The sequence below is a fragment of the Neodiprion virginianus genome, chromosome 3 (assembly GCF_021901495.1).
Source record: "Neodiprion virginianus isolate iyNeoVirg1 chromosome 3, iyNeoVirg1.1, whole genome shotgun sequence".
Lineage (NCBI taxonomy): Eukaryota > Metazoa > Arthropoda > Insecta > Hymenoptera > Diprionidae > Neodiprion > Neodiprion virginianus.
This window is the reverse complement of record NC_060879.1, coordinates 1955869-1982559: the sequence shown is the minus strand read 5'-3', so window position 1 is coordinate 1982559 and position 26691 is coordinate 1955869. Positions and strand designations below refer to the sequence as shown.

Here is a 26691-nt window from a genome sequence, read left to right as displayed (position 1 = left end):
CCGCCTTGAGGTCGGCCATCTTTCACTGTTGGAGCGCTGCCTGGGGGATGTCGAGATGAGAAATTGATTGTTGTTCACTTCTTTTCCCGCAGGAGGGTTCGAGGGGCCGGCCTAGCTCCAATGTTAACGCGGATTTCCTGCCGCTGGAGCGGTTGAGGATCCGAACCCCACTACACCCAGTCGAAGTGGAAAGATTAGAAATTAGTCAGAGCCGTCGTATTCGGTATTCATGGTTACAACAGCACTATATAATTGTTAATTATTGTATTATAGCATATTATATTCTAATAATAAAAATATTAGTCGTAATAATGATCTTACTTGAGATCAACAATAGGATAATAGAGGAAACGTTAAATAACAAAATAAAGAATGCCTTGGCTGGGTAAGTCTGTTTCGATGTGAAAAATTATACGAATAACTTTTTTTTCCAACCGTTCATTCGTTTCATTCACCTTATTCCCCTTTTTATTATTATTATTATTTTTTTTTTATTTCTTATCCATGTCAAACTAACTTTGAGGTTGGGGCGGTGTCTCGCTTTCGATATACCGCAGCTCTTTATATATCCTTATCTGATTAATTGCGAGAAACCGTTTCAACTCAGTTCCCGGGGAAACTTGCGATTAGGAATCGCAAATGACAGAGAGCCAGGCCCGACCCTAGACTAACCTCACCCTGTCTCAACTTACTGGCTTTGACAGAATCTGTCAAGTGATCAAAACTTTTCTTTCCCAACTCGCCTACCTCACGCACCGATCTGCAAACTCTTATCTCTCGTTGACCACATCCTCCCACATTTTCACTCTGATGTGCAGATATCAAGAAGCTCCAAAGTTAGAACAATTTTTCACACCTTTCAAATTGGAGCGTTCATTATGTTGAGACTTTAAATGCTACCGCATGACCGTTTGAATCACAAGGGGATCATGTTAATACGCGAAGCGCTGCATTTCGTTACTGCGATACATATTTGCTCATTTTCTTGTTACAGGCATAAACCGGAATCGATAGATGTCAAAATAGCTGACTTTGATGGAGTTTTGTTCCACATTTCCAATGTTGGAGGCGACAAAACCAAAATTAGAGTACGTATTCTGTCAGTCAATGACGAATACTTAAATCGTATCGTTGCCAAACTAGTCCACATGCAAATATTTCTGCACTCTCATTTTATCCGTATCTTTATTCCACACAGATTAGTATCTCGCTCAAGTTTTACATGCAGTTGCAAGAACATGGTGCTGACGAATTGCTCAAACGCGAGTATGGCCCTTTACTTACTACCGAAGAGGATGGTGAGTTGCAATTTTTCCAGAGTAATGATTTGTTTAAAATCCGTGGTGCTGATTGTTACTCTTGTTCCTTTATTTTGATTTAGCAAAAAATCTTCTGGCATATTGCCTTTGATTAAAAAAAAAAAAAAAAACAATGAAAAGACTAATATTGTGGACTAATTTCTATCTCTTTGGATGTTTTCCTGTACATCAAGGCTCACTCGTTATTCTACGCTTTGCAGTGCCCTGTGAATGAATATAACAAATTATTTATCTTCTTTCCAAGGATACAATGTGTCGTTGCTGATAGATTTAGAGAACTTGCCCGAGGATTGGGAAGCGTTGGTCAAAAATGTTGGCCTGCTGAAAAGGCACTGTTTTGCAAGTGTATTTGAAAAATATTTTGACTTCCAAGAAGCAGGCGAGGAAGGCCATAAAAGAGCAGTAATACAATATCGAGATCAGGAAACACTGTGAGTATCGTAACAAAATGTAACACCATTTTTGCTTTAGTTGAAATCAAGTTCGTTGAGTCAGGAGAAATTCATTTTCCTCCTATTTCTAGGTACGTAGAGGCCAAAAGTGACAGAGTAACCGTGGTATTTAGTACAGTGTTCAAAGATGAAGATGACATAGTTATCGGCAAAGTGTTTCTACAAGAACTCAAGGAAGGGAGACGGGCGAGTCACACCGCGCCACAAGTCCTCTTCAGTCATCGGGAGCCACCGTTGGAGCTTCAAGATTCTGACGCGGCGGTCGGCGATAATGTGGGTTACATTACTTTTGGTAAGTACTTTTCGAAATGCTTTTCCAAGTGCTCGTTACTTATCATTCGACAACTTATTACATGCCTTTTACGGCAGTGCTGTTCCCGCGACACACGAATCGGGAGGCCCGTGACAACACCATCGACCTGATTCACATGTTCAGAGATTACCTGCATTACCACATCAAATGCAGCAAGGCGTACATACACTCAAGAATGCGTGCCAAGACCTCAGATTTCCTCAAAGTACTAAACCGCGCGAGACCCGAGCCTAAAAACATCGAAAAGAAAACCATAACGTGAGTATAAATTACAGTACTTGACAAAAAACCGCTAGCAATTGTTTACCCAGAATTCTGATCCGTAATTGCGACCCTCTTTGCTAATTTTTTTTTCACTTATTTTTGTCTTCTTGCAGAGGTCGAACGTTCATTAGGAAGGAATGAGCCTACGAGTCAATCGATAATGTTAATACTAATTAAAACAGAGATGAACGAGGGACGTTCAATTACCTTGTGTCGTCATCTAAGGTCCACGAATACAAAAACAAAAAGATGATTCGTCCTTGAAGCGACGGTCCCGTTTAATAAAATTAGTAAGCCAAGAGCTTCCCATCCCACAGAGCCCGAGTTTATGCTATAGTATTTGGCTATACAGGCTAGACAGGCGATAGTTTGAGTGTACAACAATTCGTAGTAGATTCTTGTAATTTTTGTTTGTGTAATCCGTTAATATTTACAATTTCGTCTTTAACTATTAATTAATTATTGCCATCGTACCTTCTACTGCATTTAACATGCCTAACTTCGAGTAATTTCTTGTGTATAAGTACTTTTCAATGCATTTCTTTTTCAATAATTTAACTAAAGATATTTACAATAACCTTTACTAAACTTTTAGTTTCTCATTTTGAGCCAACTTATTCTGATGTATGAACATATTTAATTTAAAACTAATTTTACAACAGCACCCTAGTTCGAACTAGCAACGTTAATGATAAGTGTTCAGTCTTAACGTAGTTGAAATAGTGCATTTCAAAATCAGAATTTGAACGAGGAAATTTTAAACACCTTGACTCATATTCAAAATGAAATTGAGCAAAAAAATAGGAAGTCGAATACGTGACGTTTGGGACATTTGAGTTGGAATATTTGAGTTACAAAATTCTGCAATAATATTCATCATCACGATGATCTTTCCAATTGCAGAAAGCAAAACTTGTTCCTGACTATTGTAAAGAAGGTATTTTTTTTTTTTTGCATATCGAAACCTTTTCTCATACGTCAGCACTACTCGCTAGTCATTTAGACAAAGTAGCATCCAAGTTGTTGCGATCAAAGTGACGATGTGTGGGAACTGTTTGAAAATTCGCTATTTTCAGTGGTTTCATTTTAATCAAACTACATGACTATCCTGTATCGCACAAACGCTCTGACGTCTCTAGCTCCTGTTTAGGAAAACTCTGTAATGAAAATACGGACTAGTGACGCCAGGTAATATTGGAACTGGAAAAAATGTTGTGGTTTACTCTGATCCTATCTACTGTAATTATAAAATTATGAAATTGAAAACAGAAACTAGTACATAATCTAAAAACAGAAAGCTTCAGACCGAAAACAAACGATAACAGATAATCAAGAAATTTAACAAATAAAAAAATGAAGTGGATACCGTTAAACGACGTAGTTTTTTGCGTCGTACCCGCGTAACATAGTACATTGTTTTTGTAACAAATGATTATTTTTATTTCCAATCTTTACCTATTATTATTATATAATAATTATTATTATAAGGTAATAAAAACAATATTACAAATAACGAAATGCAGTGCAAAACAAACAAATAATATTTAGCCCTTTTTTAAGTTCGCTAATACTTTCCAATGACGACATAAACTTAATAATGGCAATAATAACTCTCTCCTCGGAGTCACGGAGATATTGATCTTTGATCAAAGAATAGGCGGAATCATGCGAAGCAGTAAATTAGGGAGTGCCAGTTGGAAATATTCATTAGTAGCCATGCCACACCCTCCATGCCACTCAACTTGATCACAAACCCATTCTACATTTTCAGTGAGATAGGATTTTTCGTCCGGAATACACTGAACTAAATGCCCCCGTGCAACAACTGTGCCAACTAATAGAACACTTTTCAACGAATTTTATTTTTGTAAAAGAAAATAAAGTCCTCTGCCAGGGGTTTTTCCGTGCAGATAGTTATTCACTTACCAATTTAAGCAGCCAAGATTTTGTTAACATATATCGACACAATGTAACGAAGACCCAGTGTATTATGTGAACAGATAGAAAATTGACCCGAATTTTCAATGGACAAAGAAACAAATTTGACAATGCCAAGCTCCGCTTCCTCGACGTTGACCGTGCCACCCTGTTCTCCGAACGAAGTGCCGATAAGGCATGGAGACTGTGGCGACGGTGGCGTGAACGAATGGCTCGAAGACGAAACCGTGGCTGGTTTTCGGGTATGGCAATTAGCTGGAATGGTTCTCTCCGTTTTGTTAACTATCATAATAGCACTGTGCTGCTGCATAAGATTCAGAGTTCCTCGGACGAAGCAGGAGATCGAGGCTGACTATATTAGGAACAAAATAACAAGGCGGTTCAGGAAGGAATTAACAAATATAAATAACGAAGAGATGGACGAAATGGACTTGAAACGAGGTAACAAAACAGTCAAATCACTTGGTCATACATTGCCTTATTAATAAAATAACGTTTTTTTAACTCAGCTCTGGACAGAGTACGAGCGAGATTTGATGCCGAGACTGAGTTGCAGAGACAACAGAAAGAAGTGACGTACGATGAGCCGACGCGTGGATTCAGAGCAAGAGTAAATGCTATTTTGCACGGAGTGCATTTGCGACTTGCCCGAAACGAGCCAAGGGAATTGAGCAATGTGATTTAAAAAATTTGCTCCGAAGAAGATTCTACATCGACGAAAAATTGCTGTACAGATTATTGCAAAACAGTATAAATAATAAGAGTAGTGTAAATTTTCTACAATTACAACTTTTGATCTTGGAAGAAATGGGTACAAATTTAAAAGCCAGAACGGATTGTCAGAGTAAATATAATCTTTATTTTAAAGATAGAATACACAAATTATTTTCTGTTAATTTAATTCACATGCAATAATAATAATAATAATAATTAACCGCTAATAATAATGATAGCATTCCTCTAATTATTAATTCTCACTGTTTTTTTTTTTATTCTTATTTTAAAATTCAGAGCTGTCGATTTTTCGAATCGAAAACCTAGTTGGTTGATAGCTTGTTTTGAGATTACGATTAAGAATATAATGGCTAGTCGCCGACCGTTGCGTTACCAGTATTTTAAGTTTCAACATTGAGTTTTCATCGGTCGCTACTACTATGACATATTGACTATTTTTTACTGGAAGTAGCATCAGTGTTATTAGTGATTTTGTGTTTTCAGTGATTTCAGAGACAAAGAGAGCAGAATACAACGCCAATGTAGGCATTTCGTTTGACGAATCTCTCCTGCTGTCAAATGTGAATAGGTGTCGTTAAAAGGTGATAAAAACAATATTATCATAATAATTGAGAGAAATGTAAGGTAATAATTATTGTAGTTAAATGAAAAAATAGAATAAACGTAGAAAACAAAAAAAAATACATGTCAAACCGCCAGTCTAAATCTATTATCGGGTAGAATATGTTTTGTATGGATTACCGTCTGCTTTGGTACGCTAACAGAAGACAAGCTTAAAGTTATCCTAACGACCACACAATACGGTACAATACAATCATCGTTTTACTTCCAATTCACGAATGATATACTCATATGATTAATGCTCAGACATCGCATGCTCTCTTACATCCACTGGAATGACTAACGAGTAGAAAAACTGGGCCGTTATCTACAATTCATGAAATGATATCTTCTATATTTCATCTTAATTTGACAAGTACAGTTTACAATGAAACTTACTCGAGTTAAAACTAACATGACAAGGGACTGCAGATCAAGACTCTATAAATTAAGTAAGCAATATGAAATCTAAAAACAAAAAATTAAATGCCCTTTTCAAACATCGTAGATAGTCATCGCGTATACTAAAACTATGATTAAGGACTAGATTCCTATTTACCTGTCAAATCCCTTGCCATTTTCATCCATATCAGGTTTTTTTTTTTTTTTTTTTACTACTAAACAAGCATTCTTGAGTCGACTAGTCGTAAAAGCTCTGAAAGTTTTTGTAACAACGTTGATATAAGAAATCGTGTATATAGAGAAAAGGTGAAAAAAAATAAATAAATAAAAGTTACCAAATCTTGCACCCGGAATTCGTTCATAAGGGCATAAAATTGTGGCATAGCTGACTGAAGGAGCAAATAATTAGGTATGACAATTTCAATAATAGGAAGCATCATTCCAAAAGCACTTGCTCGTTTTTGGGGACACGATTGATTAGTTTTTTATTTATTTATTTTTTCTTTGTTATTATTATTAAAATGCTGACGGCGTTATTACTTCGTTACACTAATTTACTCCTTCCTACAATAAAGAATTATTACAATAAAGAATTATCTCCAGTAGTCACTTCTGTACCCTGTGATTTCTATAACTTTTATAATTATAAAAATAATTAACAGGTAGATATAGATATGGATATATTTATATGTAGTTATATACATATATGTGTGTGTGTATACATAAACATATGTATATAAATAAATATAAGAGGAACAAAAAAGACTATAAGAACCTTTGCGCGCAAGACATATTATACATAATATTTCAACAGTTTTAAAACGGAAAACTAACACATCATTTACATCCGGTCTCTTTGATACGAACTGCATTTACTAACTAGTTACAACATTATCTAGTTTTAACAGTTATTTACTTGTTACGACATGCACTGATGATTCGACAAGTTCTCTTTTCTTTTACTCGTACATATTACTTGTTGTTGTTTTTTTTATTTTTTTTTTTATTTATGCTTCAACTTTTTTTTGCTTACTCGATACGATACCATTGTTATCCAGATAATCAGACTAAGAATAATTTTATTAGTTTAAAATGTAATATACCACGTTATAATTTTATCATGGCATGCAATAATATGGAATATACCGTGAGCACAGAATTATTATATTAGATACACATTTGCAGTTATCTCTTTGTTGCTGATATTGCTCATTTTTCATACATATAACGAGGTATTCGGCGAGTAACAGAATTGTTTGAATCAAGACAGAGTAAAAAAATTACTCTACACATCGACAATTTTTTCTCACTTGCATTACAGTTTCTTCAAATAGCATTAAGAAATTGAAATTGTCAAGGTGCGATATTATATTCAATCGATATATACTAACTGCTTTGCTTAGTAAGATAAACTTTTCGACGCATCAGTGATTAGCTGCACGTTATTATATGTAGGAACAAAATATTTCATGATCAAAAGAATGTTACCTCTTTGTTACAGAAAATGAACATTATCATCGTAAACAATGTCCTGAGAACGATGCATTTATAATTTACATCTGACTACATAAATTCCGTGCTCGGTAGACGTGGAGCCCTGGCTCAGGATTAAGAGACACGTGACGATGAGACAGGCTTCGTCTACTTGGCGAGGACTGAGTGCTAACTAGGAGGTAATAGGTTTCAAACGAATTGACAAATTACCTTTTAATTCGACCAAACAATGCGTGTTGTTCGCCTCAATTGCGATAATTTGTCCCTTTAGGCGTGCCTTCACGAAATTTTGTTACGCCACCATGAGAATTTCATCTTAGGACTCAGATACTGAAAACTGACAAGCGTCAGGGGGATGAGAGACAGAATCGGTAAGAAATTCCCACAGCTATGTGCTTTGGGTTCGTCTTCCTGAGCCGGCGTTACTCTTACGCGTTCCTGTTTGTGACATGGAGTTGAATATGGGTACGGCGTGGAGAGAGGATTGCAGGTAATGTGTACCTCTTCTTCGTTCCATTTAAATTTAGTATCATTCGGAGAAGAGATTTCTTTCGACGTATCGTTTTCATCGGACGAATAACATCTTGAATATTCAAAAATTTCGGACCGTGCAATATCTGTTGAAAAACTGCGCGCCTGATGAATTATTTTTTTCTCATTCAGATCTTCCTGGGGTTTCACCGAAGCCTTGCGATAGACTTTTGAGCGAGCTGCCGATTTATTTGACGTTTGTGTTACGGTGGGAATAAAAGCTGGCGTATTGCCATTTGTGGGTCGTGGAATTGTCGCCGGAGATCTTGACGACTGTTTTGCAGACTGTGGTGAGAGATATTTTATTCTTGTTGACTGATTAGTGCCTTTATATCTACTCGTAGGATACGTATTGTTAGGCTTTGGGATTGAGGATAAGTTATGGATGGGACTGGCGAATGAAGATTCTTTTGCCTTGCATGTCTGATGCGAATGGCAGACAAGCGAGGCGTCGATGAACCCTCAGCTTGGGAATTTTGAGTAGAATGCACAAGTTAGGTCATAATTTTTGAAACGACAGTACTGTACATCGTGGCACAGCCAGTCCCCACCAAAACTCAGCTTATCGGCCTGATCTAGTTCCTTAGGAGTATCAATGGCGACGGATTCCTTGTTCGCAAATACGGTTACGACAAATTTACCAGGTTTAAACGTATCCAGCACACGACAAATCACTTCATTGTAAGACGCTTGTGGAATGTTGCTCTCAAACGACACGTAGGAAAAATCTGGCTCTGGTGTTATGTGAATTGTCATGTAACATCCCTGCAACAACGTTCCTTGTAATTTAATTTCAAACTTGTCGTAGACAAGTAACGACAATGAATGAGGGAACAATTGGCATGCGCAACTAGCAATGAAAATCAATTTTACGTTACATTCTTTTAAGCGAGTGTCGCAAACCTTCAAAGCTTGTCGGTTTACGGACATAAATAACGACTGGGTAAATAATACTCACTTCGGGCAGTTCTGGAGTGCCCTAAATCAAAAAAAAATATATGTCAGAAAATTTGTTCAGTCAGGCCTTTTCGCATTCATTGAAAAGAACGTTTATTTTTTAAACTATTTGACTAGCGCATTGTAAAAAATTAAATAATGAAACATTGAAACGTGTTTTGCCAATTCAAAAGTGAAAAGTTTATCCACTTATAAAAACGTCAATCAAACTTACACTTTTCATTACGCCATTCATGGAATATCCGCAAGGCTCAAACAAGAAGTCGTCGATGACCATGTTCGGAATAAGTTTTTCAATTCCTGACTTGACAGTCGCTTCAGCAGCAGATGAGCAAACGTCCCTCGTGAATATAGACATTACTTCTGAGTCCAAGTGTGTCATCAGAATTTCCAACGTTTGATCTGGGTCGCTCTTCGTCTGCGAGCATTTTTCTTTGTTCAAAGTGTATAAGTACCAGCAATCCGTGTCCACAGATCCGAGACAGTAGGCTTCGCCGTCTGAAAATAAAGTTAGTACTGAGTAGCGCACGTGCCAGTGCTTGGAACAAAGGAAGGTTGATAAATAGGTGATCAGGATTTCAGGACGATAAACACAAAAGTATAAGTGTACCCACCTTCGAAGAAGGTGTCGAGTAGAGCAACTTCTTCTTCGAAAGCTTGGTGCGGCGAAATCTGAAGCTCGGGTCTCTTGTAGTTTTTGCGTGAGTAAAAGACATCCTAAAGTATAGAAAATGATAAGATTAATTCAGGTTGTAGTTTTTCTTTTTTCTTTTTGTGACAAACTCTATACGTGTACGTGCTTCAATTTTCAAACATAGCATCGTTAATTATGATAACGCATTATAAGCCGCAATTAAGAGTGACCTCAACTCCATACCCTTTGGTATTCTAACAAATTAGGGTAAATTTGCTCGTTGGTCTAAATTTAAACAAAAATAAAAACAGCGACGATTCTACGATGATAATATTCAAAATATATATGTAGGAGGAATCGGTGTATTCAGTTTTGTTTATTTTTCTCATCATACGCAAAAAGAGCATATTACTATGCTTCTAAGAATTTATCATGGGTTTGGGGTGATCATCTGAACAGGAGTAACATTATCCTATTCAAATAGAGAGTTGGGTACAGCACCTAGAACACAGGGAGATTATACATTTGAGATAATGAAGTACATCGACGATGCTATCTTATAATGCAGAATGGGTGAAGTTGTTCGTATGTAGTTTTTTTTATATATACAGAAAGGTTTTGGTGCGGCTAGCAGAGATCAATAAACCAACGGGTACGCCAGCAACCTTTGACTTATACGTACGCTTCACTTAGCCGTGCACTAGGTCAAGTTATATAGCTAAGTATATCCACCTACACGATGCAAGGAAAATTACAACTCTTCCCAATATTTCAAGTTTATTTTTCTTTCCTGAGCCGGGTGCGATACGGATGACAATGTTTCCTAAAGCGTGCTCGAATTGGAATGAGAAACACAGACGCATAGTCAATTGTACGATCATGGTAAAATTATTGACGAAACAAATGAAATTACTGTTACTGATGGGACGTGATGATAGTGATACTGATGACAATCGGGCAGCTGGAAAATATTTTTTCGAATTTAATCCGAGCCATTGATAGAATCGTTAGATCGGACGTCAACTCACCTCGACTTCATCAAATCCTGTATATTGTTCGACAAGGCTCAGAAGCGGCTCCAAGCATTGGAGGGGAGTCGTGGTTCCGCAGGTCTTTAGGATCAATCGTCTCTTTGATACGAACATACTGCTTTCGCTGTAACGATTAATATAAATCTTCAATCTATGATTTTAACATCAATTTTAACGTTCTAAGGTCTGTAGCTTTGTTTTTCATCATTCAATATTATTTCTTAGACGATTTAATGGCTTAACGGGCGGTTCGTAGGCTTGAGGATACATAAGTGGCGACATAAAAACCTTATTGTTTGATGATTTATTACAGTTACACGCATCCTTGCCACTCAATGGAATTGCTAAGAGAGTCACGATGAATTGACTCAGGAAAATCATAGCGACAATTTTATTTACAGCAATGGTAAATTGCGCCTAAGCTACCAGTAATCATCTAACTACACGAATAACACAGATTTGTCTGGACGCTTGTCTGTCAAATTGAACAAGATATATTTCTGTAGTGATGTTTTGATTTCAAAACGCGGAATAGTTCTCATTTCAAAACAACAGTTTGGTGGCAATGACATTCAAAGTCTGTCTACATCTAGCGACGGGTAGGTTTGTCTACATCTAGCGACGGGTAGGTTTATGCTAAAAATAAATTCTCTCTTTGGAAGCCAAGTGTGTTCTTTAATGCTCACTCCATCATCAATGGTATGTCGAGTTACGCTATACTTCCGTGTTAATATAAATACACAGGCGAAACTGTATAGAATATAGACAAGCTTTGCAGATAAAAACATTTATTTAAATGAATTAAATATTTAAAAAAAATTATCGCGATCGATTGTAAAGTTTTGTTAATAAAAATTTTTGGCAATCCTGCTCTCAAATATTCTGTAAAGATTAATTGACTAGAAAAACTTTAAATACCGCAGTAAATAGATGATGTTTATACAAATAATCCACATTACTAATTGATCAAGATTATCTTGAACAAATTTTGTGTATATCAATATAACAATCGTTAAAGCTATTCATCTTTTACAGCTAGGACGAAGACAATTTAAGGCTGCAAAATGTGTATATAAAGAGATCTACTCGGCAAACTCTGTTGGATCAATGTCCAACCCTGGCCTGTGCGAGAATAGAGAGCCTGTTATCTGCTGTGAGATCATGCCAAGAAGAGAGATAAAAGTGCACAGGGTCATTATCAAAGTATAAATAATAGCAAGTTTGTTCAAGCAACGGTCATTCATCCAGACCTTATTGCAGGCATTGTCTTATACAGAAGCAAAGTCCAAAATGTTAGGAATTCTGTGAAATGAATCATCGTTTGTGAAAAATATGAAAATTAGGACACAAATAAGATAACTGCAGATCTCAGCGGTACTCGACAAATGAACAGGTAAGGAGTAATCTTGCATCGAGTGGGTGATTTGCGGAAGGAGAAATATCGCGTTAACGACTGTACCGTGGGAGCGGATGGCAGGCGCAACCTTTACCCTCACCACCTGGTATTGATCTCTGCAATGTAACGGCCCATCAAAGTCCTTAAGACTAGGTATCGTCTCCCAGTTCCCAATTTTTCAATGTGATTCGTATTAAAATGCAGGATTTTGATTAGTCAACTAGCAGATGATTAAAAAAAATGTCTCAGGAATAAGTCATCCATATACCAAATGATGTGTGTTATATAATGACTCAAAAGTAATAAAATAATGCTGAACAAGTTGATTAGGGCACTTTGTTCTGGATCATGAATAAAACAAGTTGAAGATAAAAATGAATGTGCTACATCGATTGAATTTTGAAGTATTTGAGCCACGAGTAAATCCACTTCTTTTTATTAATTAAATGCTGATGATTGATTTGAGAATTTTTGTAAATCGTAGGAAATACAAGAGTTGGATCAGAATTGTAAAGAACTTGTAACAAAGAAATGGTTGTAAATGATGTAGGGTTATCGATCGTTTACTATAAACTGCGACCTGTGGCGTCTGATTCGATAAAGCGATGTGCTAACCATTCGCTAAAAGCGTGTAATTGGATGGACACGTGGTCCAACTTCTGGAGACACAAGCAGAATCGAGACAGATAAGCTGAGCATAACTCAATAAATAAAATGCCTTCTTCTATCAGTAAAAATAATTTCTATATTTTTATAAACGACGAGATTTGGACATTAAGTTGAGAGGTGGTTTCTCATTAGTGTAGGAGAAGAAGATTATAATCAAGACCTACAATACGGATGCACGTGTTTGAGATAGAATCGCTTAAGGTTGAGCCACAGATGTCGTATTACAATTCTGATTCAGCAAAAAAAATGTAATTTAATATCCTGCAAGAAGAGATTATCAAAAGTGCTGATCGTTGACGACTAATCTATCTGACTGTAGATTCTCGCGGTTATCTGAAATATGTGCTATGGTTTGACCTCCATTCAAGCAGCGCGTAATAGTCTTCGCTATCAAATAAATGATACGATTTATTTGGAGCAAATTTGTTAACGAATATTTTTCTTTTTGGGCTGACTAAAATTAATCCATTGCTACAGCTGTGCAATTTCGACTGAATGTGAAAATTCGTAATATAGATATCCGGTAAATGATAGGTTCAAAAAAGTTTTATTTCCGATTTCTTTATTAATACACATAATTTCATTGCTAGTTTCACTTAATAATAAACTTTGCGTGTTTGTATGTACATACACGTTTCACGCTGAGGCGACATACTATATTAGTTCTGATAAGAGGATATTTAAAGATTTTACTTCAAGTCGCGATATCGTAAATTCTGTAAATTATTGCCATTCTCGGTTCATTTTTTTAATCTCTTGACGTCTTCGTTTAATCTATTAGGAACTCGCGTAGGCTGTTAACCGGTCAAAATTAATTAATTTGATACGATAATTCGACAGAAACTCGATCGCAAACCTCGAAAGATTTCTAGCTTGAACTGCGCTTTTTAACTGTGTAACTATGCTACCAGAACTACGAATACAAGGATAAATTACAAATCGCTGCGTATATTCGTCCGGGAACCGTAATTCGTACGATAACCGGACGAATAGTTACTCCAATTACAAAACCACGAATCGTGTCGGTGGATAATTGAAATTCAAACAAACGGAAGCGAGTTAATCGATCGCGTGGATCGATAGCAACCGACATTCGAGACGATTCGCGGAGAAACAAAAAACAATCGCGTCGTGTGTTTTCTCCATCCCGAGCAACTCGACTGGCCGAATTAGTAATCAGAGAAAAGAATCCAAGGAAGATACTGACAGAGCAATTCCGCGTTTCTCTGGCTGAAATTACAATCGTCGGCCATCGTATTATATATCGAATTTCTAGACGCGTGCATTTAGGTGGCGTTGCGCGATTAACCTGTTGAAAAACATCGGCCCATTTGTCTCTTGTAATTTTCCACTCTTGGCCTGCAGGGCGCGCCCACAGAATCAGCTGTACAGTTCGTTTTGAATATTCTCGAAGTTCAAACGGCGGGAATCGAATGCTGTCAACTGGATCCTCCAACTCTCTCTCCTTTGATTGATACGCGTTTTTCGTTCATTGTCAGATAACGAACGCTGGTAAGATAAGGAAAAGAAAAAAAAAGGTCGGATTCTTCTCGCGCGAGAGTATATCGATTACGATTTCGTCTTTCGCGCTCGAATTGCATACCGGCGTTTCTCTTTTTTTTCCCGGCCTTCTTTTTTTTCCATCATTTGCCCCTGATCGTAACAAACAATCGAACGCAGCTTCACGTTCTTGCACGCCGTTTTGTTATCCGAGTAACGAGATCAAATTACCACGAGAAAAACGCGTTGAGCGATTATTAACTGGTTTTTCTCTTTCTTAATCAACCCGAACGAAGGATACCTAAATCGTGAATAAAAACAATACTAAGGCGCTTAGTCTAAAAAGGTGAAACTAGCAATAATACACTTTGAAATATACGCCAAAGAGTGCGACGGAATATAATCGGATGACTTTTTTTTTGTTTAATCCGCAATGTGTTGATATAAACCAGTGTGTATAATTACCTCAACACGTACGCGTCGACTTGATCGTTCTGACAGAAGCTGATTATCTCGCATCGGACGATTTTCAAAAGATTCTCCCATTTTTGCCTGTGAATAATAATAAAAAGTGAATTAGTGAATTTCGAATCTACCACAGTGTAAAGAAGAATTTATTTTCGCGACGTTTTTGTTCTTTCGCCTTTTATCACAGTACCGTCACAATTATTTCGCTGCAACGTTATACGGATACAAATAAACCGAGTAAAACATCAAATAATCGATAGACTCATTCGAACTCGCGTGTTAAACTAGAAATATAACAATTACATATCACCCGTGCGTTTTGTGCAATAATATATAATTCGTTCTATAACGAAACGTGTGTGCATTGTGCAAAGGAATTTGCGAAAGTGTATGGATGTGAATCGCACTGATCACGCTTGTACGCGATTGTGGAAAATATGCTGCCGGTTATGTGACGAGGAGAGCCGATTGTAAGAATTATAACAAAACGCCATGGACGGTGTGAACTATACGTATCGGTGAGTCCAACCCCCTTTTTTTTCAACTGAAATTTGTTAATTTCAACAAACATATTTCAGAGGTATTATTTTTAACGTTTGGTAAAGCGAATTTAACAGTCGATGTTATAGTCGTGTGAGACTGTCTCTAGTGTATACACGAATACATACATAGTATAAAAATGGTGAGATGTATAGATTTTTGCCCCGTAAACCGGGTAACAATCTTGCACACAGTTGGGGAGGGAATCGATTACGCAGCGCGCAAAAAAGGTGGAAAGATGCGGTAAGACAGCGGGCTATAAGTGAAAAATGGGTGAAACTTTGAATATAGTCACAGGCAAAGGGAAAGAGGAAATACATTGGCAGAGGAGAAATTTGCGCTACTGTAGTTTTGCCATAATTTCTAGCGCTCTTGGGACTTTGAACGGTTAATTAACACATCGTTTTATAGCAACAGAGGATCGCAAGATGCTTGACGTGTGTGCATGATAAATATGATGAAGTAACAGAGAGGGGAAAGTGAAGCGCGAGTAGCGCGTGAAAATTGGGAAGAAAAAATTACGTCAGAGTGAATTTTTGCGAACTGTGACAGCGAGTGGAGCGTGTGCGTTATCTGCGCGTATTATTATATTGTACACGTTATGTACGAAACTCCATGTCGTTAGACGGGTGCCGAGGCATCGCGACGCCAGTCGTTTCTGCAAAGGGCTGATCAGCGATATTCCGTTATATTATTTTGCAGTTGATGATTCGTGGTTATACTTACCGAGGTATGTTGCGAAGATCACGCTGTTTGTCCGAGCCGTCCTCGGTACTCGTGAACCAAATTTCAAGGAGCTTTTCGACCCCCTCGAAAAACTGCACACCGCTATGATCGGCAGGACTGCCAGTCCGGATCTCCGTATTAGCCGCCATCCTTCCCTCCGGAAAGCGTAAAGTTAATAAGTATGTATATTTTAGTTGATATTTATCGTCGGAACAATCAGAGATGAGAGTCAATTCGCCGTTCTCGATATTCGACGAGATTATCTACTTTCAATGGCTCAGAGACCGCTCCGTAAAAATGACCACCGGCTTCACCAACGGACTTTGCAAAACTGAAATAAAAAAGAGCAACAAAACGCTCGATTATTCCTCTCTCTCTACACCGCAGCTATACGCCAACGATTATCCCCCAATCATCGCTCTCCGCCAATCCTGGCCCGAGTTTTAACTGCGCGCGCATTTTCCTCGGCGCAATATTCGAACCGTCGTTCAACAATGGCGAATAATGAACTTTGCCTCGAGTTCTCCTCCCTGTTGGGTTTATTATCGCCCTCGTTTAACTTGTCCTCGCTTTTTTCCCTTACGTATGCATGTGTTTTTTTTAACTCCCGCTTTGAACGGATAGCGCTACTTCTAGTTTGTTGCATACACACAAATTACATGCGACTTGTGTTATCTTCTAGTTATTTTTTTTCCTCCGCGTGCCAAATAGTTCAGGTCACATACTTTTATGAACTTGGCTTCTCTCGTTCTCTGAAATGCGTCTCTACGTTGTGAAAAACTGATTACGCCTGATGCGTAACGAACTATTCTTTCTTATCTTGTTATTCAAGGCTTTTAATATCAGGTCGCAGTCAAACTAAAAAGAGAATAGACGATACATCGACTGATATAGAGAGGGGAGTTGAAGATTTAGTTTTTTTTATTCAACCGTTACACGATTATGTACATAGTTTCAGTTCCGTTGAAATAGATCGTTGTAATCATAGATGGTGTAAAATTAATTAATAGTTCCGCAATTGATTAACTTATTTCATTATCGCAATTAACCTGACGGTTTTCTCGATTTTGAGTTGACTCTCTTATTCCTCGAATATTTTCCTCTCTTCTGAGGTGGCGCCGTTTTCTTGTTCTTAGTCATTTTCTTTGTACTTACCAAAGCCTCCTCGTCCATAGGTTCAATTATTTTACCCAACCTTGTCTTTACGTTGGGTTCGATTAACCTTTTAAACGCGTTTTCTGGTACAAAAGTTCTGCCTATGGGTGCGCGAATGCTGGCTTCAAAGTCCTTGACACTGGTGAATGGGAACGGTAGTTCGTTCACTTGATGCTCCTTTATCTTAGGATCCTTCTCCTCGATAATGATCACATCTCCTTTATTTTCGTCGCGGCGAGGGGCGTCCTTGGGAAATTTGAGTATGAATCTCCTCTTCTTGCGCGACGATACTGATTGTAGATTTTTCCCACCCCAGGAACCCCAACCGGGTAAAGTGAGGTCCAAACTTTCGGGTAGCGATTTCTTCACCTCGTCGCTTTTTTCCTGTCTGAATTCGTCCACCACATCGTCGTCCGCGAACGCTTCGCTTATCAAATTATGCCTTTCGTCATCCATCGCTTCGTCTACTTCGCTGTCATCCAGCCCCTCGTCCCCGCCTGTAACCACGTCTGGCATTTGCGTCTTAAGATATTTTGGTCTTACGTTTATGAACTTATTCGGATCTATTTCCGCCTCTTTAGGTTTAGCCTCGACTCCCGTGCTTCTGGTGATGGCCAGCTTCCGAAGCTCCTCCCTTTCGTCATTCTTTGCAGAATCGCCTCTTCCCGCCGATTCTACCATCTGTTCGTCGATTATCGGCCGCTGTTTCTGATTCTTGAAACCAAGATCTGGCTCGTATTCTTTCGTCGATCTCTTCTTTCGCTCGTCTACTCCTTGTTTTACACCGCGAGACAAGGCTTCTCTCATATTGTTCAATTTTTCACTACATTTTTCGATCGTATTAGCCGTGACGGTGTCGAATATTTCATCAATTTCTATACCAGGTGATGGGGTCACAATCCAAAGCGAAGTACCTGCTGCTTCAACCCTTTGGTTAAATTTTCTCTTGTTGGGCGATTTGTTTCTTTTTTTATTCGCAGATTTTGTCGCCAGAGTTTCAGCATCTTTTCGTTTTTTCTTCATTAGCTCTAATGGCTTTTCAACCAGCTCTTCTTTATCTACGGGGAATAATTGTGAGAATTACTAATGATGAAAGTAGCTACTGTGAAAAAAAAAAAATTTCCATGCCATTATATACAAGGTGAAAAGCAAAATAAATCACCTTGACTATCATTTCCTGATTCATCTTCAGAGCCATCGTCAAACATTAGTTCCGGATTTTCTACAATAATTTCCTCTACCGGATTCAACGTCGCGGGCTGATCTTTGATCTGTGGAACCTCAAAAGTATTCGCGACTTCCGACCCTGTTTCCGGCAGCCCATTTGTGCCGTTAACTTCCTTACTTTCCTTCGATTTTTGTTCCTCATTTTTTGCGTCCCAGTACTTTCTATAGCCACTTATAAACTGATCAATTTCCGATTGATTTTTAATGTTGTTTGTCCAAGGATTCTCTTTCTCGCTTTCGGTCAGAGGTTTGACGCCTGTGTCTTCCTCATCCTCGTCATCCTCTTCAGCTTCATTATTTCTAAGTTTCTGAGTTAACTCCCTGCTGATCGAGAGCTGTTGAGCCAAGTCCTGGCGACTCTGCAATGTAAACAAAATTCAAAACCAAATCCTTGTAAATATTGCTCGGCTTGCTTACCTCTTTGTCGTATTTGGCTCTGATTTGCTTGTTCTTGGCCCATTGTCCGGTGCTCTTATGCCTCAGAGTCATCCTTTCCTGCGCCCTGGATTTCTCCAATAGTTCAAGTTTGGCTAAAGCAGCCTCTGGATCAGTCTTTTGGAGCTCCTCAAATTCCTTAAGCTGCTGTTTCGTTTTCTGCTTTCTTTCAATACGATGAAATTTCTTGCTCTTTATTTTATTTTGGCGATGAGCCTTCGCCTCTCTGTATGACTGAAAAAAAAAAAAAAAATGCTCGTTGATTGTTTCTATACGTTTGAAATTTATGAAGAGTATCCGCAAATTTCACCTGCTGTGCTCTAAACCTTGCCGTCTCTTGTCTCCTCTCTATAATCTGTTCCAGACTCATAGGTGCCTCATTCTCCCGTTCCTCATCGTGTTTTTTTTTAACAGGTTCTAGTGCCGCCAGTTCCATTTCCAGTTCCGACTGAATCTTGAAACGCTTAAGAAACTCGTTGGAAGTTTCTAGCCGCATGCCGCCCTGTTTCAGAGGAAAGTAGAGATGCTCGGCTGTTCGATTTCTCGATACAATGCTGTCCCATTTTCCCAGCTCTTTTTTCACATTCTCAAAACCAACGGACCTTTTTATCTGAAAAGAAAACAAATCACGGTTATTGATCAGTGGCAGAAGTCCGGTGCGAAGATTAACGGTGTTGTCGAGCAACCTACTCTGGCAGCGGCCGGTTTCTCCAGCGGCTTTGACAGCGTCCTGGACTTTCTCTGGGTTGCTCTGAGCTTCCGGCTGATATCCGCATGGGTCGCACGACTGCCCAGAGCCTTGGCGAGGTCTCGTAGGTGAACCGCATTTCCACGACCGATGCCGCTCTGCACCAAGTGAAACTCCGAGACCTCAAGACTCGGCTCGCTTCTCTCGGCCTTTCTCACCCTGAAACGTAAAACAGAATCTTTGTCAAACAAGGAAAACGTCAAAGACGTTCACTTAACCTCAAAAACAAAAACTAACCTCTGTCCCTTGTCGAGCTGTGTAACGGCTTCCAGTAGCTTCGAATGACTTTCGGAGACCTCGTGGTCACTTCCGCCCTCGAATTCGTAATCGCTCATAATAATTGAGGTGAGTTTTTTTTTTTTTTACGCTACTGCTATCCGCACGCATTCGTAATCCGCGTGGATTGATCGGTTAACTCCAAATTTGAGGTTAGGGTTGTGTATTTTACATGCTCCGTGTGCGCGCCTTGTTTGGCTCTGTTTTCATCGAAGCGGCGGTAAAAATGCAGCCCTGTGATTGGCTCCAGGTTTCGACGGCTCACTGCGCAGGCGAATCATCGCAGTTTGCAGCCAATCACAGCGTTCCATTTTCCTGGTCACCGCCGCATCGCTGCCTTGAAATTTGGACCTAATTCACCTGCTCATCGTCAGATACCGGTATAGTGATTTACATTTACATATTTTATTCATGCGTCCTGTGCCCACCTGAATTCACGCGCTTAGCTCACTTAGATAATATCTTCAGTCAACGGTGCCCCGGAGTACAAAAGTCGTGCTTCGCTGGTAGCGGAATTACAGTAAAAGTGGTTGATGCTTGAATAAAACATATATCGCGGTTCAGAATTGATAATCGTCTGTAAACAGTGATTTCAAAGAAGTTGGTGACATTTACATCGACACAGTATTACTTGGGTTTTTTTTCTCACAGTACAACGACTTTGCGACTATGTGCAAAGCACAGGATAATAAGGCAAGTATTTACTGTTTTTCTGCCAGTGTCGGTCAACTTTATTCCTTTTTTTTATTTTTTATTTTAACTGTCGCGCAGTGACTTTCACTTTTTAACTTCCCGTTTCTCTGTTTTCAGAGGGAAAAGAAAGTTATTGTAATAACACTGAAAATGAAAAATTCGAATTTTCAATAAATCTCGATGTTTCAATGTAGAGAATCATCTCAAATTTACTTTCAAATAGATGCTGCGTGTCAATTTGAATATGTGATCAATTTTTTGTTCGACGATATCTCGAAAATGAGTTACCGAATGAGATAATAGCACTATTATTACTATTATTCACATTACTATTATTACATTAGCTCAAAACTAGTTTGAATATGGGAAGTTCAAAGGTTGGCTTAAAGTTAGCCTAAACCTGTTTGTTTTATGTGTGATCATAATTCTGTTATCGATGATCTAAGAATTCCTCTCTTTTAAATATAAATGATACACATAAGTATATCTATTTATCTGAGAAGGTCAATGTTTATATGCGAAATTTCTATTACAAGAAAACATCAGTTTTATGCTTGAGCCTGCTGTAGTTATCGAAGAATATTTTCTCTTTAGGCAGATAATCCGCACCAAAAACACCAGTTCAGTCTACGAAAAGCATTGAAACAACTATCGCTCGAACTCCTCTGGATTTTCATCACACAAATTCACAGTTTGTTTGACTTGGTAGTAGATTTCTGCTTCAAATTGTACTATCAAAACAAGATACGCAAAGTAGGGCCTATTAAAAACAAATTATTACTTGAGAGTGCGGTAGATTTGGCAGAGAAAATAAGGTGAGAAGAAAGAATAGCGCGCCTTTCCGTCTCTTCGAATCCAAGACTCTGATTGATGCCTTTTCTTTCTCCTTCATCGACTTCTACTATAGAAACAAGAAAGTCACTGCTGAGGAAGTCGTGCAATCCTTTATCGAAAGATGCAAAGAGGTACAGGAAATCCTCAACGTCATTGTCGAGGATCGTTACGAACAGGCGATCGCAGAGGCCAAAGAAGTTGATAAATTGATAAACAAGCATCCAGACCCTGCGTCTTTCAAGATAACAAAACCCTTCCTCGGAATTCCATTTACCACCAAGGAGAGCAATGAGGCAAAAGGTAAACTGAGAACATTCTGGAGTTTACAACTCCTTGAAACGATACAAGGAAATCCACTTTTTTAGGATTTCTTCACACAATGGGCTCAATGTTTCGTCGCGATTATCGCTCCCCCGAAGATGCGACTGTGATTGGCTACCTGAAATCTGCCGGAGGGATAATTATTGCTAAAACAAACATTCCGGAGTTGAATATGTGGACGGAATCTAGAAATAACTTGTACGGCCAAACAAATAATCCTTATGACACGACCAGAACTGTTGGGGGAAGTAGCGGAGGAGAAGGTGCGATAATTGCGTCATGTGGTGCGCCGATCTCTATTGCTAGCGATATTGGAGGATCGATAAGAATGCCGGCATTTTTCAACGGAGTATTTGGCCACAAGCCTTCGGAAGGTGGGAAGATGAGCTGTACGAGTATTTTCCAATTATGTATACGTACGTTATGAAATTATATTTGATTGATTTCGATCAGGTTTGACACCCATGAAGGGCGTTGGCCTCAGAGAAAACGAATATGACATATCGATGGTAGAAGCTGGCCCGATATGCAAAAAAGCCGTTGACCTGGATCCTCTGTTAAGAGTTCTCATTGGTGATAATATTTCCAAGCTTAAACTTGATCAACCTGTCGATTTGAAGACACTACAAATTTTCTATCAAGAAGAGTCAGGCGATATTAGATGCAGCAAAGTTAGTGGATCACTGAGAAAAGCCATGAAAAACGCCGTAGATCATTTCAAAGGAATCACTGGCGCCGCCACTAAGGTGCAGATGGCGTTTTGAACTATGTGTATTTTTTTTTTTTCGTGTGTCAAGCAAACAGAGAAACAATTTTTTTTTGTGAATTTTTTCGCAGGTCAAACTGCCCGGAACTGAATATAGTTACAGATTGTGGCGTTATTGGATGACAAAAGAGGTCGGAGAATTTAATCAGAACGTAACAAATAAACAGGTTTGCATTCAAGATGGAATCACGTGTCTACCCAAACTCATTTTGCAGGTGTTATTCGTTCTGTAACGGACCTTCTCTTTTTCAGTACCGTACCACTGCAAAAGCAGAGCTTCTGAATCTGTTGACATTCAGAAGTCAGCTAACCTTAGCGGCTATACTTAAGCTTATAGACAATGATTATTTACCCAAAGAAAACAGCGAGTGGGCAGAAAAAACGACTGAGAATCTCAAAGTAGAGTTACTGGTGAGGAAATTTCTTGGAAATCAATGGCACATGCGTATTGCGTGTGATCTTGTAGGGAAACTGATGTTTTCGACATATTTTGGATGCCTAATGGAAGGTGTATCTTTTTTTTTTCTTTCTCATTTCCAGAATAAGCTGGGTGATAACGGAGTGCTTTTCTATCCTTCCTCGCCACTTACGGCAGGTTATCATTACTCCGCATACTTTAAACCTTTCAACTTTGGTTATTGGTGTATTTTCAACGTTCTTAAGCTTCCCGCTTGCCAAGTGCCTCTTGGATTAGATAAAAATGGACTTCCCGTTGGAATTCAGGTGAATGTCCAATTTACAGTGGAAATAAACACTCGAACAAGTTACCATTGAAACAAAAAAAAAAAAATTCCTTTACTTAAAGGTTGTTGCTGCACCCTATCAAGATCATCTATGTCTCGCGGTTGCCAGAGAGTTGGAATCTGCCTTTGGAGGATGGGTCAATCCGTCCTAATTCTTGAAAATCATAATAATAATAAATGCTTACATAGTTGAGCGAAATTGCTGGTGGTGTGGAATTAATAACTGAATTGTATACACAGATCTACTAATATACTGGGTTGAAGGGTAAGTTTTCAGAAGATAGTATACGTAAACGATGCTCCTTAACAAATCAGTGTCCTATCCGCTGCTCTATTAGTTCATACACGAGATAATTGGGTAATGAATTTTTACGTTACCAATGAATGAAATTTGATAAAATTCTGATGAAATGAAGGATACATAGTCCATATACTTATAAATTCTGTGATCATTTTTCAAATATTTTCTTTGTACTTTTTGTATTGTGATAGTATTTCGTTCTGTGTACGTCGTTAAAACTGGTGAAATGATTGTGTCAAATTAAGAAAAAAAAAAAGAAAAAATATATGCAAGTGCATAAAAGTCGAGAGAAGATATTTATTGTTTAAATTTGTATTGTGATCTGTTATTTAAATTGTTCAAAGTCTCAAGGTTGGTGAAAGAAAATTTTCAATGGGCAAAAATGGCGCAAATGAACATATAAAATCTAACAGTAAGTCGAACTGGAATAGTGATTGCGTAAACTGAATTTTTTACCATTAAAAACGGAGCGAGAGTTCTCGAGATAAACTTCGTACTTAGAATTGTAAAGCATAAGAGAGGGAAAAGAAGGAGAAAATAAATAAAAGGATTACATGCTATAAACTCTCGACGTGTCTGAATAAAAAACTGTTATTAAAAAAAAAATGGACAAGTTTTATTTCGTAATTTTATCAACCTCTTTGTTACGGCAATGAAAATTAGTTTTTCAGTAAATCGGTGTGCATCTTTTGCACCGCTCAAGACTAGGTAAAAATTGAGCTAAGTTGTAAATCTTCGCCAGAGTGCAAAGTAAACGTTCCGAATGTGTTCACTCACGTTTAATCCTCACATTCGCGTCCGATTTCGAGTTTGAATTTCGCGCGCAATCCAAGTCCGGAATAGTTCGACACGCGGTCCTCGAGATGGCGCAGAATTCGCGAATCGTCCGACAAGAGACGATCGTCCCGGTTGCGGTGTGGCGACGGTGGGTCAAGGAGTGGGATCGAGGAGGCGCGGGTCGTTGGTGTGAGTGTCGGTCGACGAGTGTGAACAACAACAAAAAGAGAAGAACGAACGAACGAGCGGGCGAGCGAGCGAGCGGAGTAACGAAGGTCCGTCGTTTTCGTTTCGGGTTACTTTTGAGCGGCAGAAGGGGGCGGGTATCGCGGCAATCAATCGAGAACGATGGTCGCCCGTGTATCGGTGAACGACGTCTCGACGGGGTGAAATTGCCGCGCAGGAAGTCGTCACTAAGGGCGAACTAAGGAGAGATGTCAGAGAAATGGGCGAGGCCCCGCGCGTACGCGTACCACGTAAAAACGTCGGGGCGTTGAAAAGCCGCGCCGACAGTATACTCAGGATATTCGGTGCGCGGCTCTCCCTCTCCGAGGAGGACGTCCTCCTCCCCACGGAGGCGGTTACCGAGGGGAGAAGCGGGGCCGCCGCTTTCGGGAGAGCGAGCAGATGGGACGAGGTCCTCGTGCCGTTCAAAATCGAAATCCTCGAACCCTTCGTAGCGGGCGATGCTAAGAGGAACGGGGACCCCGACGCAACCGGGAGTGGGGGAATCCCCGGCGTCTCTTCGCCCACGGATCACCTCTCACAGATCGCCGCCAGGCTCCAGGTGAGCGAACGATCCTGCAATGACCAAATACCCAATCGACATGTGCATTTATTTATTACCCTCGATACCCGATTCGTGTCTGTCTGCGCGTGTGTGTGCATGTGTCAATTTCGTATAATCAGGCGCGATGCGCTCTTTAATATCGCTGTCCAGCTGCACGTGACCACGCGCGTGCCTAGCGAAAGAAAAAAAAAAAAAAGAGCGCGATCGAATCGATCGAAACATAAACGACGATACTATAGATGCACATGCTCATTGTCGCTGAGAGAAACAAGAGAGCGTGCGATTACGATTTTCAAATTTTTCTCACGAACAATGCAATTTCATTGAGATTCGACGAAACTAACCGCGCGATTTAAAAGACCGCCGACGCTTCGCGAATTCCTACACCACCCAACGCGACGATCGTGAAAAGAGAATGAGAGACGGAGATAGAGACAGAAGAGGGGTATCCATTAACACGTTTCCAGACTATTCGAGCCGGACTTCTTGACTGGTATAACGTAACCACTTCTCCACACGTGTGTATAATAAAACCGAGTGGTCGCACACCTACGCGTCGTCGTATCCGCGTGTATTCGGAGGCATTGACACACATTGTTAAAAAAGGCGGCCTACAGACTTCGTCGAAAACCACCTTCGAATAATTATTGCGTATTCCTTTCTCTCTCTCTCTCTCTCTCTCTCTCTCTCCATCTTCTTACTTCATTTGTTTTTTATCAGCTCGCGCGGTATTTCAGGCACATGCATACATCATGTTACATGCGTGAGTATGCGCATTGAACGTGACACTCGCGGTGCAGACACATTCGGCACGGATACACGCGTGCATGCCGCTCCTGCCTCCCTCCCCCTCCTCCCTCTTCGGTGCTGCTTGTACTTAATTCACTCTCTAACCGTGCGAAGCGCGTGTGTCCGGTTTCATTCGGGTTATTAGGCTGTGGCCGCACCTTCCACGTAAACATGGCCGCGTCTGTTTGTCTCTCGCGTATATTTCCACGCTGTTGCTGCTGCTGGTGCCTTCACGTATATCTTACGCGTAGATGCGGTACATGCGTGTACTAGGATAGATTTTTTTTTAATTAGACTATATCGAATTCTGACTTGACCGCCCCGCAGATTGATGGGAAATAAATAAACAAACAAACAAACAAACAAACAAACAAACTAATCAATAAATAAATAAATAAATCAATCAATCAAAGTTTCCTTCAAAGCACAGATTTTCATCTCAATCCTAAACCCTCCCGCAAGGGCTGCGAAGCATTACTTTTTTTTTTTTCTACAGTTTCAGTACACGTATTTTGTCGCAGGTTCAATTGTTTGTTAAAAAAATGTTCAAAATTAAAAAAAATAAAAAAAAACTGTCACTTTTATTGTACAAAGATATAATAGGTTATAATGTATTAAGTTATCCATCCGTTCGCCATAGATTAACCTTCAGAAACTCTGCCAGCCAGTTGACCGATCCGACTGACGTCATTCGTACGTCATTTGGCCACTTCCGTGTCCTTTCGACAACGCAGCTAGGCTATAAATATATGTATATACAACTAACACGTGCGTTAATCGCATAAGTGCCGAGGTACACGGTGCGAAACTCCCCGATGAACCGCGATTAATTTCGCGTAGTATACATTTAATGGGAACGGTATAAAC

At 39.3% G+C, this 26691-nt stretch overlaps 6 protein-coding genes across 8 annotated transcripts in view; 4 read left to right on the top strand and 2 right to left on the bottom strand.

The window, feature by feature from the left end:
• The first annotated feature begins 165 nt into the window (after window positions 1–165).
• Window positions 166–2590, top strand: LOC124299796 (actin-related protein 2/3 complex subunit 2). The gene is made up of 7 exons (XM_046753161.1): window positions 166–385; window positions 995–1088; window positions 1199–1298; window positions 1564–1750; window positions 1843–2063; window positions 2141–2342; window positions 2462–2590. Exons 1-7 carry the CDS (start codon window positions 312–314, stop codon window positions 2487–2489), a joined length of 906 nt encoding a protein of 301 aa, XP_046609117.1. The 5' UTR covers window positions 166–311; the 3' UTR covers window positions 2490–2590.
• A 1277-nt stretch (window positions 2591–3867) lies between these two features.
• On the top strand, window positions 3868–5925 carry LOC124299799 (transmembrane inner ear expressed protein). Its single transcript, XM_046753170.1, has 2 exons — window positions 3868–4727; window positions 4796–5925. Exons 1-2 carry the CDS (start codon window positions 4373–4375, stop codon window positions 4969–4971), a joined length of 531 nt encoding a protein of 176 aa, XP_046609126.1. The 5' UTR covers window positions 3868–4372; the 3' UTR covers window positions 4972–5925.
• Window positions 5926–8374: 2449 nt separating this feature from the next.
• Window positions 8375–16307, bottom strand: LOC124299795 (S-adenosylmethionine decarboxylase proenzyme). 3 transcript variants are annotated; one of them, XM_046753158.1, is made up of 7 exons: window positions 15970–16306; window positions 14701–14787; window positions 10668–10794; window positions 9620–9722; window positions 9220–9503; window positions 9007–9027; window positions 8375–8813 (listed from the first exon to the last, which is right to left on the bottom strand). In XM_046753158.1, exons 1-7 carry the CDS (start codon window positions 16116–16118, stop codon window positions 8511–8513), a joined length of 1074 nt encoding a protein of 357 aa, XP_046609114.1. In that variant the 5' UTR covers window positions 16119–16306; the 3' UTR covers window positions 8375–8510. The 3 variants fall into 3 exon arrangements, with proteins under 3 accessions (XP_046609114.1, XP_046609115.1, XP_046609116.1); XM_046753160.1 differs by having other exon boundaries at window positions 8717–8813; window positions 8952–9027; window positions 15970–16307; XM_046753159.1 differs by lacking the exon at window positions 9007–9027 and having other exon boundaries at window positions 15970–16307.
• Window positions 16308–16875: 568 nt separating this feature from the next.
• Window positions 16876–20018, bottom strand: LOC124299789 (U3 small nucleolar RNA-associated protein 14 homolog A). The gene is made up of 6 exons (XM_046753150.1): window positions 19772–20018; window positions 19477–19693; window positions 19097–19396; window positions 18769–19020; window positions 18287–18710; window positions 16876–18182 (listed from the first exon to the last, which is right to left on the bottom strand). The coding sequence occupies exons 1-6, from the start codon at window positions 19867–19869 to the stop codon at window positions 17014–17016; spliced, it is 2460 nt and encodes an 819-aa protein (XP_046609106.1). The 5' UTR covers window positions 19870–20018; the 3' UTR covers window positions 16876–17013.
• A 149-nt stretch (window positions 20019–20167) lies between these two features.
• LOC124299792 (fatty-acid amide hydrolase 2-like) lies at window positions 20168–23835 on the top strand. Its single transcript, XM_046753155.1, has 9 exons — window positions 20168–20503; window positions 21098–21318; window positions 21411–21637; window positions 21703–22032; window positions 22112–22404; window positions 22496–22591; window positions 22677–22835; window positions 22965–23147; window positions 23230–23835. Exons 1-9 carry the CDS (start codon window positions 20480–20482, stop codon window positions 23317–23319), a joined length of 1623 nt encoding a protein of 540 aa, XP_046609111.1. The 5' UTR covers window positions 20168–20479; the 3' UTR covers window positions 23320–23835.
• Window positions 23836–24388: 553 nt separating this feature from the next.
• Window positions 24389–26691, top strand: part of LOC124299790 (endoribonuclease ZC3H12A-like) — a 34436-nt gene continuing 32133 nt past the window's right edge. The window contains exon 1 of the mRNA XM_046753151.1: window positions 24389–25032. Coding sequence (XP_046609107.1) covers window positions 24691–25032 — 342 coding nt within the window. The 5' untranslated portion in view covers window positions 24389–24690. The remainder of the gene's footprint in view (window positions 25033–26691) is intronic.